Source organism: Aptenodytes patagonicus, chromosome 7, assembly GCF_965638725.1.
Source record: "Aptenodytes patagonicus chromosome 7, bAptPat1.pri.cur, whole genome shotgun sequence".
NCBI classification, from domain to species: domain Eukaryota; kingdom Metazoa; phylum Chordata; class Aves; order Sphenisciformes; family Spheniscidae; genus Aptenodytes; species Aptenodytes patagonicus.
This window is the reverse complement of record NC_134955.1, coordinates 34,402,751-34,416,963: the sequence shown is the minus strand read 5'-3', so window position 1 is coordinate 34,416,963 and position 14,213 is coordinate 34,402,751. Positions and strand designations below refer to the sequence as shown.

General features: G+C 40.7%; 1 protein-coding gene across 3 annotated transcripts in view; it reads right to left on the bottom strand.

Annotated features, from left to right (window-relative positions):
* Positions 1-1,482: 1,482 nt before the first annotated feature.
* DCAF5 (DDB1 and CUL4 associated factor 5) overlaps positions 1,483-14,213 on the bottom strand; it is a 76,858-nt gene continuing 64,127 nt past the window's right edge. For all 3 annotated transcript variants that reach the window (XM_076344808.1, XM_076344807.1, XM_076344806.1), the window contains 2 exons: positions 10,179-10,306; positions 1,483-3,545 (listed from right to left, as the gene is read on the bottom strand). In XM_076344808.1, the coding sequence (XP_076200923.1) occupies positions 1,737-3,545; positions 10,179-10,306 (1,937 nt within the window). In that variant the 3' untranslated portion in view covers positions 1,483-1,736. The remainder of the gene's footprint in view (positions 3,546-10,178; positions 10,307-14,213) is intronic.

Genomic DNA, 14,213 nt, shown 5'->3' with positions numbered 1-14,213 from the left:
TCTCCCTCCCATACCTTTCCCTCCCAGCATCCCTTCTGAAGCGCCCCTTTACTTTCATCATGTTTTAACAGGGCATCTTCCTTCTTTCCCCAGGTATCAGGTAGCTGTGCGTATGAAATAATTATTCTGAGACCAGTGCTCTACAGCAGTGTACTGCTAGAGTCATATCGAAAGCCAAAATCTCCTATTCCTTAAAATAATCTAGCCCTTCCTCAGTACTGGGCTTGAAGGCCTGTGACAATTACTGGGGTCAAAAGAAGCCTCTTTTTCTGTTGTCAGCACTGCAAGGCACAAACACGTAGTTTTCGTGTCCTTTATAGGTGGTTTCTTTTCTCCTTCGCACACTGACTCCTCTTACCTTGTTGCTAGGGAAGCAAGTGCAACTTCGCCAGTTCCAGCATGCCGGAACAGAGAGGACTCGCTAGATACTCCGTTAAAAACAGAGCCCAGGCAAGAAAGGACTCCATCGACCTGAACAGTACGCCAGTTCATGGCAGCCGGAGCTACGCTCTTGCTCAAGTTCTGATTGCCAGACTTGGGAGTCCCAGCATCCTCACACATGCGGACGTTTCTCTGAAGCTCTCCTGTACACACACAACTCGGTTGTATCCATCTACCCATCTGCAGTTCTAAATATTTGCAGCACAGTGGTGGAAAACAACCCTGATCCCCAATGCCAACCAATTTTGAGCTTTGGGCTAAGAAAACTGCTAAAAGAGCAGTTTTTAGACTTTACCAAGTGTTGCTGTTAATAACATGCATCAGTTACGTTATCCATCCTTCCGCTATTTTCTCTTTGGCCTGCTGACTCCCAAAAGTAAGCACATGGGGGAAAGGGAGGGCACAGTCAAGATACATCCCAACACTCAGAGCCATACTCTTAATAAATAATAATAACAATCATGAATCTCTATGTGTTAAGCTCACAGAAAGGCATGTTTCAATGCCTGATTTTTAATAGCCCTTGGTTAGAGTGAGGCCTATAGCATACCTTCCTCTTGCGAAACAATCACATTTTAATATAGTGATGACACTGTGTTACTCAGTTCTTTGCTTTAAAAAACCCCACAAAATTCAATGTCACCATGGGAACAGTCTAAAGTTGATTTTGGAAAAAGGCTCACTTCCTATAGCTTTTTTGTTGGCATAAAAATAATGTCACTGAACTGTATCAGAAGCAAGTGCTTTATGAAGTATCATCTCTAAAGATACCATTCAGTTCTGAAAATATCCTCCCTAACGGTTGCATTTCTTTAGTTTCTGAAGCAGAATAAAGGGCCCAGAAAGGTTTCTTCCCTGTTTTTCTCAACAAGAAACGCATCCCAAGCTACCACCAGTGTGATCTAATTCAATCATTCTTCAGCCTGTAATGTGTAATAAATGTCAGTATGGAAAAATTCCTTCTTACAAGAACAATTAAAACTTAAAGCAGTCATCCTGGTTGGCTGGCTGAACAAACGACACATGTTCACACAAGAATAATTCAGTCAACCGTCTTAATAAGGATTTACTTTAAACAGAACCTTGTATGGGTACACTAGACTCAGTCTCATTAAGGAGTAAGTTGGATTTTTATACAGCATGAACCATTGGCAATCTAAAACAGACCCACTGAAGAATGGAATGGAGAATCAAACGCAATGCTTCAGACCCAAGCTCTATGTGCCTTTAATACTTTCTTTTTCCTTTTCTTTTTTTTTTTTGAGAGTGCACGCTACGACAGACATTTGCATTTATCATGTTTTTAACTTCTTTTCTAAGGATGAACTCTCTGAATCTGCATCTTCCAACTCCGCTCTGTGTCTTTTCAGTCCTCCAAGAGATTGAGTACTCTCACTGCCCGTAGGATGCAAGTCAGCAGTATCTTCTCTCGTGCTCACATTGTAGCTGTTGGAGTCCATTTCAGACAGGCAGCAGTCTTTGTGCAAGGTCACACCCATCTGTACAAGGTTGCCATTATCAGCATTTGAATGCACCTGTAGTCCTTGTGTCACAGCCTCCTGCTCTCCAAAACTCTGTCCGTTGTTGAAGCATGAAGGGCGAAGATGCAAGTGGCCGTTATTGTGGTTAATGCAGGAGGTGTCGAGGCTCCTTTCCTCACTGTCATCAGTCTGGTTTCTGGAGCAGTGACCCGACATGCTACAGATGGCGACAGTGGAGAACGGAGGGACCAGTGAGTGATGGCTTGATGCTGGTTGACAGTTCTGACTATTTTTCTGTTCCACAATTCCTGCAGTCTGAATGCATGGTTCTTCAGTACAACTATTTAGCCCTTTGCGGTTAGCTTTTCCATTGAGCTTTTTAGTCTCAAAAGAATGCTCTATACCTCCACTGCTAGTGTCTTCAGATGTGTTTTCTTGACCCTCCATCTGCCGCTGATTGTCACATTCATGAGCTTGACCATTACTAGAATTTTCTATCAAGCCACATTCTTTTAAAGTTTCTTTGTTGTGGCTTTCGGTAGAAAGAGCTGGGGAACCTTGAGGAACTACTGAACTCAAGTTCCTAGCATCTTCCTTATTTAGCGAGTGTGCTGTACTATGCCTTCCACTAGTTCCTGGTTTCCCTTCGTCATTCTCCCCATCTCCTCTGGAGGACTCACCATCTTTACTAGCTGAATATGATATGTAAGAATAATGAAGCCATTTGTAAGCTTTGTAAATCTTTCTCTCCACTGATTCACTGTCTGAACAAGGAGAGGTCCTTTCTTTGAGAACTTCTTTGTTGGCTGAACTCCTTTCTGGTGAAGAAGCTGGAGAAGAAGATAAATCATCTACTTTGATCTGGGGGTAATCATAGATATCCTCACCTATGTAGGGGGTCACATTCTCCGTGTTAGTACTAGTCCTTTCCTCCTTTTGCACCTTCTGTCGGCGCCTCAGTGCATTGCGCTGCCTCATAGATGTGCGTCGTTCATTCAGTTCCTCTTCATCTTCTGTACTGCTGCTGCTGCTGGAACTGCTGGATTCATTCTCCTCAGGACTCGGGGACCGTGGCCGTCGGAAAAGGTCTGTATCTAGTTCTGCCTCACAGGTATTGTCATCAGAATCAGACTCATTGGAAAGGGCCAGGAGACGTTTATCCTGATACTTTCTCAGTGCAGAGAGCCTCTGCTGACGGGAAGCCACGTCTTCTCTGGCTGAGGGGGATTCAGTTGATCTTAAGGCCCTTAAGTTATAGGCAGTTTCATCAGACTCTTCAGCCACATGTGGTGGGGAGTGATGCAAAGAGGCGGAGGACTCTGACTCGCTGTAAGCGGAGCGTTCACTTACTCCTGCATGGAGCTGCAGGATTGTGCTCTCACTGAGGTCGCTGTCTGAGTCAGAACTCCAGCCCTCAATCTCCCGGCGCACCAGGGAGTCAAAAAAGGCCATCATCCGTGGATCTTCCTGGACTGACTGGTTGGCATAATCATGGGACAATCCACTACCACTGTTCAACACAAGACTGATGTACTCTTCATGAGTGTAGAGGCAACGCGAATCATCCTCAATTCTACCATCCAGATCCCCTGTGCAGTCAGGCTGTTTGTAAGGACTCCAGATCTGTAACAGAAAATAAAAAAAACACGTATGTCTTTGGATTCATAAACTATTACAAGCATGTGAAATAGAACAGTAGTGCAAATACCCGGAACAATTGCAAGTTGCAGACTCTTTTTATTAATTTTTATCCCTCAGACCCATACTTGCAAGTATTCCAGAGATGTGAGGTTTTTTCCTCCCCCTTTACAAATGTGTTTCTCCTGCATCTCCTTCACCCATCCAGAACTTAAGAGCTCTCACACTGCAGATTATCCATCATTTCAATATTTCAGTGTGTAATAATTTCTCCCAAATTGCAGGGCTCTATTTTTATGTAATAGGGGATGCTTACTCACTAACGGTAAGAATAGTTTGTTGCCTACAATACAGTCTTAGCACTAATGAAGGCACTTGTTTCCCAGGAAACTAGAGTTGCTTGTGCCAGTGATGTAGAGTAACATTTCATCCAGCTGCTCAGTCAGTCGCACCTGATCAGCAGGCAGGGAGCTGAATGTATGGGGGTGAAAAGCAGGCCTGCACTACTCCCTTTAGGGAACAGTCGTGAAGGAAAGAAAGCATCCAACATCCTCTCAAGACACAGCAGCAGTTTTAGTTAGTGGGGAAAGGTGAAGGAGAAGAGTTTTACTGAAAGCTACTTTTGAAGTGGAGAGAGGTAGTAACATTGCGAAGTGTAACGATTTAACCACTAGCAACAGCCTTGACTGTGCTGTCCACCTAGCCTTCCCTCAGTTTTCCTGGTGTGGGGGGGGGGGGTGGAGAAAAGCCCCAAAGAAGATCCACCAATATCCCCAAGAAACTGGTAATCCATAGCAAACATAATAGTTGGATCTCCTCACCTTTCTCAGTTTTACTCACAGATTCGGGAGCAATATGATTAAGGAGCTCATTGGACAACCACTATCACTTTATTTTAGATCAATGGTTAACGTGATGCACAACACTTATTGTAAGCAGAGCCAGTATGCAAGCCTATCCACAGTACTGCCTTAATGTTCTGCTTATGAAATACCTGATTTCAGTCATGCTTTGGTTTTACCAAGCTAACAAGCTCAGGGAAAAAAAATTCTATGCTGCCTGTCTATACCAGGTTGGCCTTTTGGAATAGACTTTGGCAAAAACACCTAACTTTTCCCAATAGAAATTAGTCAAGTTTTGTTCCAAGTAGACAAAACCCGCTAATAAAAAGTCTTTTGCCTGTGTAAATGGGATAATCAGCACTCATCTCACAAGATGCATAGTTAACACATGCAACATAATCTGACACTACCATGACAAGCACTGTAAAAAAAAGCCCACAAGAATGCCAGTAATTCTGTATTCACAGAGATTTTCAACAGTGTACATACAGTAAGACCATACACCTTTAGTATTGGAAGTAAACCAAATTATTATTGGAAGTAAAACAAAATAAACTAATTACTATTACTTGTTCAGCACAGCCAAATTTAAGATGTACAGGTAACCTTTATTCTGGAATTCTCCCAAACTTGAATGCCTTTACTTTGCATCCTCTGGAATTTATGGTTAACAGAGCTTCCACATAAGATCTGGCTATGTAGATAAAAGAGACACTATTCAAAAATTAAAGTGGGCTGCAGATATACCTTTTTCTGTATGGCAATCATCAAGCTGCCTTTCGGAGCAAAGGCAAAGGAATTTTACATTGCATTACATTAGCCTGTTCCTAGGAACATGTCTCAATATCAAGGTGTATTTGCTCTTTGTACTTAATTGCTATTTTTATTAGCTGCAGTACTTAAGCAAATTCTCAGTACAGCTCATTAATATAATACTTGAAACCAGAATGAAGACAGTCTCCATTGCTTGGTTCAAGCACTGCACTTACTAGACATACAGCTCATAGGACAAGCATCAGGTTTGGATAAAGATAACAAAACCCAGCCTAAGCCCACTATGTATAGACTTTCATCAATCATGCTTAACCTTTTTGAATTATTCAAGAGAACAGAAAGAATCTCTCTTTACCCTCTAATTATTTCCCACGCTCCACTTCCTAAAGACAAGGTAGGAAAGAGTCTTCTCTCAGTGGATGCGTGAGAGATATTGTTGATTTGGGGATACACCAAGTTTTTGAGTAGAAAAATAGAACTCTACTTGCTCAAAGGACTACTCTGAATTGCTGCCTTCATGATGATTTAACTAGCACATGTTCAGTACCTCCTCTCACAATTTATCAGACCTTTTCCCCTCTGTCTCACTACTGAGCATTTCAGCAAGTAGATCAGATATTTTTGTATTTAAGAAGCATATACTTTCTTGTAAATGTACAATACCTACCATATGCCTGGACAAGCAAGCTGGCATGCTCCTTCCTCAAATAGTCTTAGCAGTGTTAGATTGATCACTAGGTTTTATAAAATTTTTTTTTAAGCAAGAGAATTAGAAAACTCTTAAGATTCTATATGAACCAATGTAAATGGAGGAGAGGTAGTCTGCTCGGAAGTCCCTCTGGGAAAGGTCTGTTTTGTATTGAAAAGTCATCTAAAAAGGTACATAAAGTGTGCACAGAGAGGTTCCACATCCTTGTTAGTACTACCAGATCTTTCTGTTCACTCTGCAAGCATCAGAGAAAATACAGCAGTGTTAAATATTGAAAAGATAGCTACAAAGAGTCCATAGTGAGGCTTTTCCCTTCCGAGACAGATTTGTTCAGAGACAAGGAGTAAATAACAAAGAGAAGTCAAGGGAATTCAGGATGAATACCTGTTTGTATTTGTACAGGATCAGATGTCTCTGGAGCTCGATATCCCTACTTTTTAGACATTTTGCCATGAGGAAGTGCGAGGGCCTGCCAGAGTCCCAGAAAGAAATCAGACTAAGAATCTATCCTTTGCAGAACCAGGAAGTCTGGCAGAAAACTGGCAGCAACTGGTCCACTGGTCTCTGTGGCATCTGAAATGGCTTCTTTTGGAGTGCCTTTGCCTTTTTTTCATCATCTGACTGATGCCATGTCAAAGAAGAATGTGAGCAAATTGGAGAAAATAAGTTGGCAAATCATCCCACTGAAGCAACAATCTATCAAGAAGTTCTTTCTCTGTCAGAGGATTAAGGAGCTGAATATTACTCACTGATGCCCCGAGTACGGATATAAAAATAGGAACCATAACAGAAAAGGGGAGTACAAAACCAGTTCTCTACTTCGGCAGAGATGCTTCAGAGAACATCTTTGAATTGCTTGTATTCCAAATTTTCAAACAAAAGAAGTAGTTATGCCCGTAGCGTGAGAATAATTAAACCAGCTATATTAGATTATCTGATTAGGCAGAGGCAGCTAGCCACAATGACATTAATCTGTCACCACAGCAACATGGGCAAATAGACTTTGCTATCTTTGATATACTGATGATTTTTAAACAAATGGGCCCTACAACAGTTGTGCTCAGAACCACAGTTACAGAGTATTCCATTTCCAATACAAAACAGTATTGCTTTCTGAAAATCTTTATGCACTTTATCTATTTTATCTTTTCCGGAACTGTTTTCTAACTGCATAATTCTCCATGGCCCTCCTCTAAGCCCCACGCATCGGAGGGAACATCTCATTTATTTCTCCTGCAATGCAATTCATTTTCCTGCCAGCACACCCCGATGTCTCACACGCTTAACTGAGGAGAAAGTGGTATTTTTCTATTTTATATTGCTTTAGCCCTCGTGGTGAATGCTTGCTGCAAATAATAATTTTAGTTCACAGATGTGCTTTTCCATACAATTTTACTGAGGTTCATGTTTCTGAAATGGAGGGCAATGAGCAATTCATCTGGGCTGATGTGTCCAGCACACACTATCTGGAGTCAAGGTTTCTAGTATCCTTTATTAATGAGCTTGTTCAGTCTTATTTTAGGTTTCTGAAGCCTCCTCACTTGAATATTCGCACACACACCCCCATCTTATCCAATGTATTCTCAGTCCTAGCAGAAATCAAACCCTAAACCACTGAGTTACTGAATTATATTCTTGCAGGTGCTTTACAACAAAATAAAACTAAAGCAAAAATAACATAGCCGCAAAGGTCAAAATCATTCTTGTGAATACTATTCATTTCAGCAGGGCTAGGCTTGAGATGAATTTGTATCTCATTTGCAATCAGCATTAAAATAGCAAGTGTGTTGGCAGAAGCACGTGGAATTGTTGAATGGCTTGTCTGTATCACGCCTTGATGCTGGTGCTATCAGTTCCTCACTTCTAGAAGTACTAAATTTAGGCCAGCTAGTCTAAAAATTAAGGGCTCAGACAAACAACTGCTTGCATCCACATTTTTAATTCATCACAGAGTTTCTACAATTGAGGGAATGGAATACCAGCCAACCACAGTGAAGTTATCTTCTGTGATTTAATTCCAGAAAGATTCTTAGAAGACACTTGAAGGACAGTAAAAGGAAGGACACTTCTTAGGGAACCAATTAAAACAAACCAACAAAAACTAACAAAACAAGAAAACATAAAAAAAACTAACTACAATTTTTATTTATGGCTCTTCCTCTTGTCACCTCAACCTCTCCGAGCAAGCACATCAAGCATTTATATGGGTGAAAGATAGCCATGCAAGGGAAGGACTTGTGTTCCCAGCTGTTTTTAATGCAGTAAATAGCCCCTCAGAACTCCTGGTGGTGTTTTTCCTGTTTTGCCCTTCTGCTAGCGGCAGTTACTAGCCTCCAGCCCATCTGCAGAAGTAGCTAGAATGAAGAAGAAACCACCATTGTATGGTCACCCACAAATCACTGTTCACTAAGACAGTACCTTTAAAGAGTGAAGTCATGCAGATCAGACAAGGTATGAGCCTTAAAACAACCTGATCCCCAAACGAGGCGCGTTACAAGCTGAGACAAAATGACATACAACAAAAGGGTAAGAAGTTCTGGCTCGCTAGTAAACTTAAAACATTAAACACCTTTCCCTTAATTTGTTTCTAGCTTGCAATGTTTGGGGAATTCAGTTCCTTCAAAGCAGCTACACGAGTTCTATTGCACATACTGCGACACAACAGGCGTTCTCTTCTAAGGAAGCATTCAAGCAGAGGTGTCTTTGAAAGAGTTACACAACCTGTGACTGGGGCCTTAATCGAACTAACCTTTTAACCACTAGGCAAAAAAAACCCCCGCCAAAACCCTAGCAGAAGTACACAAAAGCAACACAGGGGATGTTTATACCAGTGCTAATCCAACAGTCTAAGCACACTCATGCAGGAAGGATTCATAGGGTGAAGGGTCAGCAGATCTAAAATCTAAAAGGGAGAATTCAGGCTGTGTGAATCAAGTTCCCAAAGCAAAAAAAATGCCTCTGGCAAAACTGTTGTTAAACAGTGGCAGTTTGACTTCTTGGAAATTGAAAAATCAGTGAGCTGCTAAGACTGTTCAATGCACTTTTTTTCAAACCCTGTATTTGATAGATTTGTGATCAAACCTGTCAGAGGGACACAGATGAAGAAAAAAGTAGAAAAGCAAACTAAAGTACAGTGGAAGATAGAAGAGAAGGAAAGCTGAACTACAATCAGAACCTGAATGCTGATAGTAGCTGTAATGCAAGTGATGCAGCTCGGCATTGGGCCACAGTCCTAAGGATTTGGGCCAGTTCAGATCCACAAGTTGCAGAACACTAAAACATTCCTTTGCAGGACAAGTTCATTCAGTCAACTTGTAGCTGACTAAAACATTTACTAATACTCAAACGACCTCATTTATAGCCACATGCAGGTAAGACTTTTATGAAGTCATTCAACAAATAGTTAGAAGCGGCATCAGTTCTCATTATCCTACTTAAAAATTAAATCGTTCTGGTTTCTTTCATCTTGTTGATAGACTTAAATTATAGCAAAATTTCTATGGCAGCAGAATGCAAAATGCATTAGTGTAGCATAATCATCCACCTCCCCACCCTCAACCTTTGCTATTAGAACTGACAAAAAAGGTTTCTGCCTTGCTCCCACAATATTGGCTGTCTTTCCTTAAGGAAAGAAAGTTTCAGAACCTAACAAAGTTTGTTACCACTTTACATTCCACATAAAAAAGCACAAACTCTCTAAAAATACTGTACATTGTTAGAGGATTCAGAAAAGACATATTGTGGAAGCTATTAAGAGTCCTGTTTCCTCTGGAAGCCACAGAAAGGTATGTTGAATTGATTCAATGCAGAAGTGTGTATAAAAATTATAGAAGGGCTCCTGAGGCAGTATTTGGGCCAAATTCAGCTAGGTCAGGCTAGGCTAAGGCTCAACAATACTCTTTGGAGAGATTTTTATTAAATTTTAGCTCAAAGTATCATAAGTCTTAGGAGATCACGTTACAGCTGTGACCAAACTCTCCCGAGAAAGACCGCTTGCATTATACTTCAGTTACGTACAGAACGATAGTGGAAAAAACCTCCTTTTTCAAGGTACAAATCCAGGAAATTCTGATCTTATCCCTTACCTCTAAAACCTTTAAAATTGAAATGGAGTTTAAAGTTGAAATGCCCCATTAAAAATTTGCATCAGTTTAGCCAGCAGATAAGACATACCACTTTACGAAAGAATAAGATGAGAAGACAGAATGGGTGTGGAAAAGAACGATGCTGAGCAAAACAAAGCATTTCTTCCTGAAATATTGAAAGAACACATTTTCTGATAATTAATCTTACCTTTATAATCTTTTCAACGCCAGAAGAACAGATCATGTAAGTGTAAGGATTAAACCGGACTTGGTTTACAATTGACCGATGACCTTTCAATACCATAAAAGCACCATTGACGACCCTGCCAATGCCACCTGGGGGAAAAACAAGCACACACTGAAATGAATAAGTAAATCTTCATATTGCTTTCATTCATAATCATTTAACGTTGTATTATATTTGACATGTGCTTCGGCTTTATTTTGCAATATTTTAAGGCCTGCGTTGGCTGCAGAATTCTGATTTTATGAGCAATGCCCCTATGAAAAGCAGCAAGTTTGATGAAAAGCATCCTTCCTGCAAATTAGGACTTAGAAACTACTTTAGTTCAACTATCTAAACAATGAAGGTTTTTGACCTAATATGACAAGTATGCGAATAAGAACAACATACACACTTAATGAAATCACCAGTGAAACCATAGTGCCTAAGGCATGACGCTACTCACAGTTTGTAAATTTGAAGCAGAGACAAATAAAGAGGTTGACTTTTTAAATAGCTATACTCTTTATTTTTTAATTTATTTTTTAAATCGGCAATTCATTACTGTCACAGTTGACTCTAGTCTGACGGGTAGGAATCAAAAGGAGGCAATCTTCAAGGCCTGAGTTACTACATTACAGCTGGACTTAGGATAGCCTTCCCTAGGCCGGGATCTATAGTAACTTGTATTTCTGTGAATCAAGCTTGAAGAAGGACCTGAAATAACACATCTGACCAGTGGGTTATATCATTCTTTGTCACAAGGCAGGGAATTAGCTGAAGTGCTTTTGTGCTAATGGTAAAACTCAAACCAGAAGTCAGACAACTTTTCTGCTTGGTCATTGACTCTTATTAGGTCTATACACCAAAGCAAGAAACTGTCACACAGTAATTTTTTATATTCATAGATTCGCACAATTAAAACAATACATTTGTTAGAAAGTACACCTGTGTATCTGAATAAACATGCTATGATTAACATCTTCAGTGAAAGAAACCAAAACTTTTAAAAGAGGGGAAGTAAAAACTGAAAACCACTTCAGAGGAAAACAATCTTGCTACTTACAACTCAAAGGTCATAAGCACACCTGAGCACACCTTACAGAAAGTTAAAATAATTTCATTAGCTTCTGTGCTACTTATAGTCGTCTTAACACTAAACAAGTAAACTTTATGTTCTTCTTGCTGAAGATGTTTGCTATCCTCCTTTGTCCGCAACAGGAGCTCTTTCAGCTGAAACAGCTTCTGGTTTGAGCCCTAAGCCCAGTGTTGAACAACTTGTCTTCTAAAACAGAGTCAGAGTTCTCTTGCAATACATATTTCCTAAAGAAAAACTGGCATTAACACTGAAGAGTAGCAAGATAGACGGGTCAAAAAAAAAAAAAAAAAGAAGAAGAAGAAGAAGGAAAAAAAAAGGCATTCCTGTATCACCTTCCACTTGTTAGGTTACATAAATGATAAAGAACTGCAGCTAGTGAGCTTGTGTTCAGCCCCTCTCCTCTTAGAAAAAGTACTCCATCCCTTCCACTCATTATAACTACACTCTGAAGACCAGACTGATGTGTACATGGTGTACAAACCATGATAAAGATTCAGAAATGAGGAGTCATCCAACCCTAAAAATCCGCAGACAGATCTTTTTACTACTTCTGGAAAGTGTTCTGTTTGCACAAATCAAATTTTGCAGACCAAACGGCAGTCTCATGGCAATTTGGGATAGAAAGATAACTTGCCTGAAGAAGGGAAAAGAGATGGTGAGTAACTCTAAGGACTAAAAAGCACAGCCATTTTAGAGACTTTATGTATAAAATGAAGGCTCATTTAAAATTAAAAAAACTTGAAAGGGAGACTATCACTCCAGTTAACTTCCATATATATTCACTGAAACTGCACTGAGACTGAGCTCCCTGGAACAGTTCCTTTATTTGGGCACACTTGTATTTTCTGTAAAGGTTCAGAGGTAAGTTCTGCCTTTAGCCATTGCAGCAAGGTTTCACCAGTGTAAGCGAAGTTGACTGAGAAGTAACTGATTGGAGAGCAAGTTCATTGAATGCCAAATTGGGCTCTTTTGATTTTCTTTTCCATTTTATGAGATTCCTCATTCTGCTCACCCTGCTAGACATTCATGACCACATTTATGGCTGATGGCAAGTTGCCCTACTCCCACAACATTCCTTCCAGCCAAATCACAGTTGTCAATCCAATTGCATCTATCAAGCCAACGGTAGATGGTTACATCAAGTCCAGTTCTCAACGCATTTATCTTGACCTAGCAGACAAATGTTCCAGGAAAGAGAACCTCAGAAATGAAGAGACAATTTGCTTAGGAAATGTTTCCAAGTCTGTAAGTAATGACTATTACAAGTTTTAACTATCCATGGACTCTAAGCTGCCTGAATTCAGTACAAAACAAGAAATATGCCCTACAAAACACTTACAAAAGAGTCAGAAGTTAGAGAGACAATGAGCAAAGAAAAAATTATAATGGAGATGAAATACAAATTTAGGGCACCAATATCTTGGGCTGCATTTCCAAGTCAGTCATTGGCCTCTTGTGGGACTGTCAGCAGTGTGAGTTAACCCATTATTATTTTCCTAGTAAAACAGTGATAATGGTTATTTAATGCCAGAACTGTGTTCTGGCATTAAATTTAAAATGTTTATCAACACACTAAGAGCACTGGATGACAAGTGCACAGCATGCCATGTCTAGAACACAGCTCTCCCTAGGCTGTAGTCAAATTCAGACAGTGTCTGAAGCCCAGAAAGCCAATCATATCCTGGGCTGCATAAAAAACAGCATGGCTAGCAGGCCGAGGGAGGTGATTCTCCCCCTCTACTCCACTCTCATGAGACCCCACCTGGAGTACTGCATCCAGCTCTGGGGTCCCCAGCACAAGAAAGACATGGACATGCTAGAGTGAATCCACAGGAGGGCCACAAAAATGATCAGAGGAATGGAACACCTCTCCTATGAGGAAAAGCAGAGAGAGTTGGGGTTGTTCAGCCTGGACAAGAGCGGGCCCTGGGGAGACCTTATTGCAGACTTTCAGTAAAGGGAGCTTACAGGAAAGACAGAGACTTTTTACTAAGGCCGTGACGGGAGAAGGGGCAACAGTTTTAAGCTGAAAGAGCGTAGATTTAGACTGCATATAAGGAAGACATTTTTTACAATGAGGGTGGTGAGGCACTGGAACAGGTTGCCCAGAGAAGGTGTGGATGCTCCATCCCTGGAAGTGTTCAAGGCCTGGCTGGATGGGGCTTTGAGCAACCTGGTCTAGCGGAAGATGTCCCTGCCCTTGGCAGGGGGGTTGGAACTAGATGATCTTTAAGGTCCCTTCCCACCCAAACCATTCTATGGTTCTATGAAGGAACTCCAAAGCTTTCTGCTTTAATTTTGATGTTCCTTAAATTCCTTTCAAGCTGTTAATAGTAAAACCAGAGGAAGCATAGTACTAGAACATACTTCACTCCTCTTAGAGTGAATGTGAACTTCCCTACAGAGCCCCTTAAAACAACTAACTGCCCAATTACAGGAAAAGTCCCCTAGGAGCAGATTACTGCAATCACAAAGCTTAGCAGTCAGCTTTTTCCAGTTGTATGAGAGGTTTTAATCATTTAAACCAAAAAGTATTGACTCCAGCAATACTCTGATAATCTTTGTGTCAAATATAATAGACTGCCCCAGAATGTCATTTTCGGACAACCCCTTGCCTGATGCAATTTTAGTCTATCACCTCCTATGCACTTAAGCGATGTCTCTAAGTGTTTAATGCAGAGCCGTCTTCTACATCCTTGTCCTGACAGTGGTCCCTTTGCTTTATAGTAGCCCAGCAAAGTTGGTATCATATTACATGAGTATCTGCATGGCAGACGTTTGCTTGTGTCCAGACTTGTCTGGAATCCCCCTGGTCTCTCAGCAGAGGCTTAGCTGCAGCCATACAGCTTCTAGCCATCTCACAGTGTGAGTTAAGTTTGCTCATGTCTACTGGCAAAAAAAAAAGTGCATCTGTACATTAA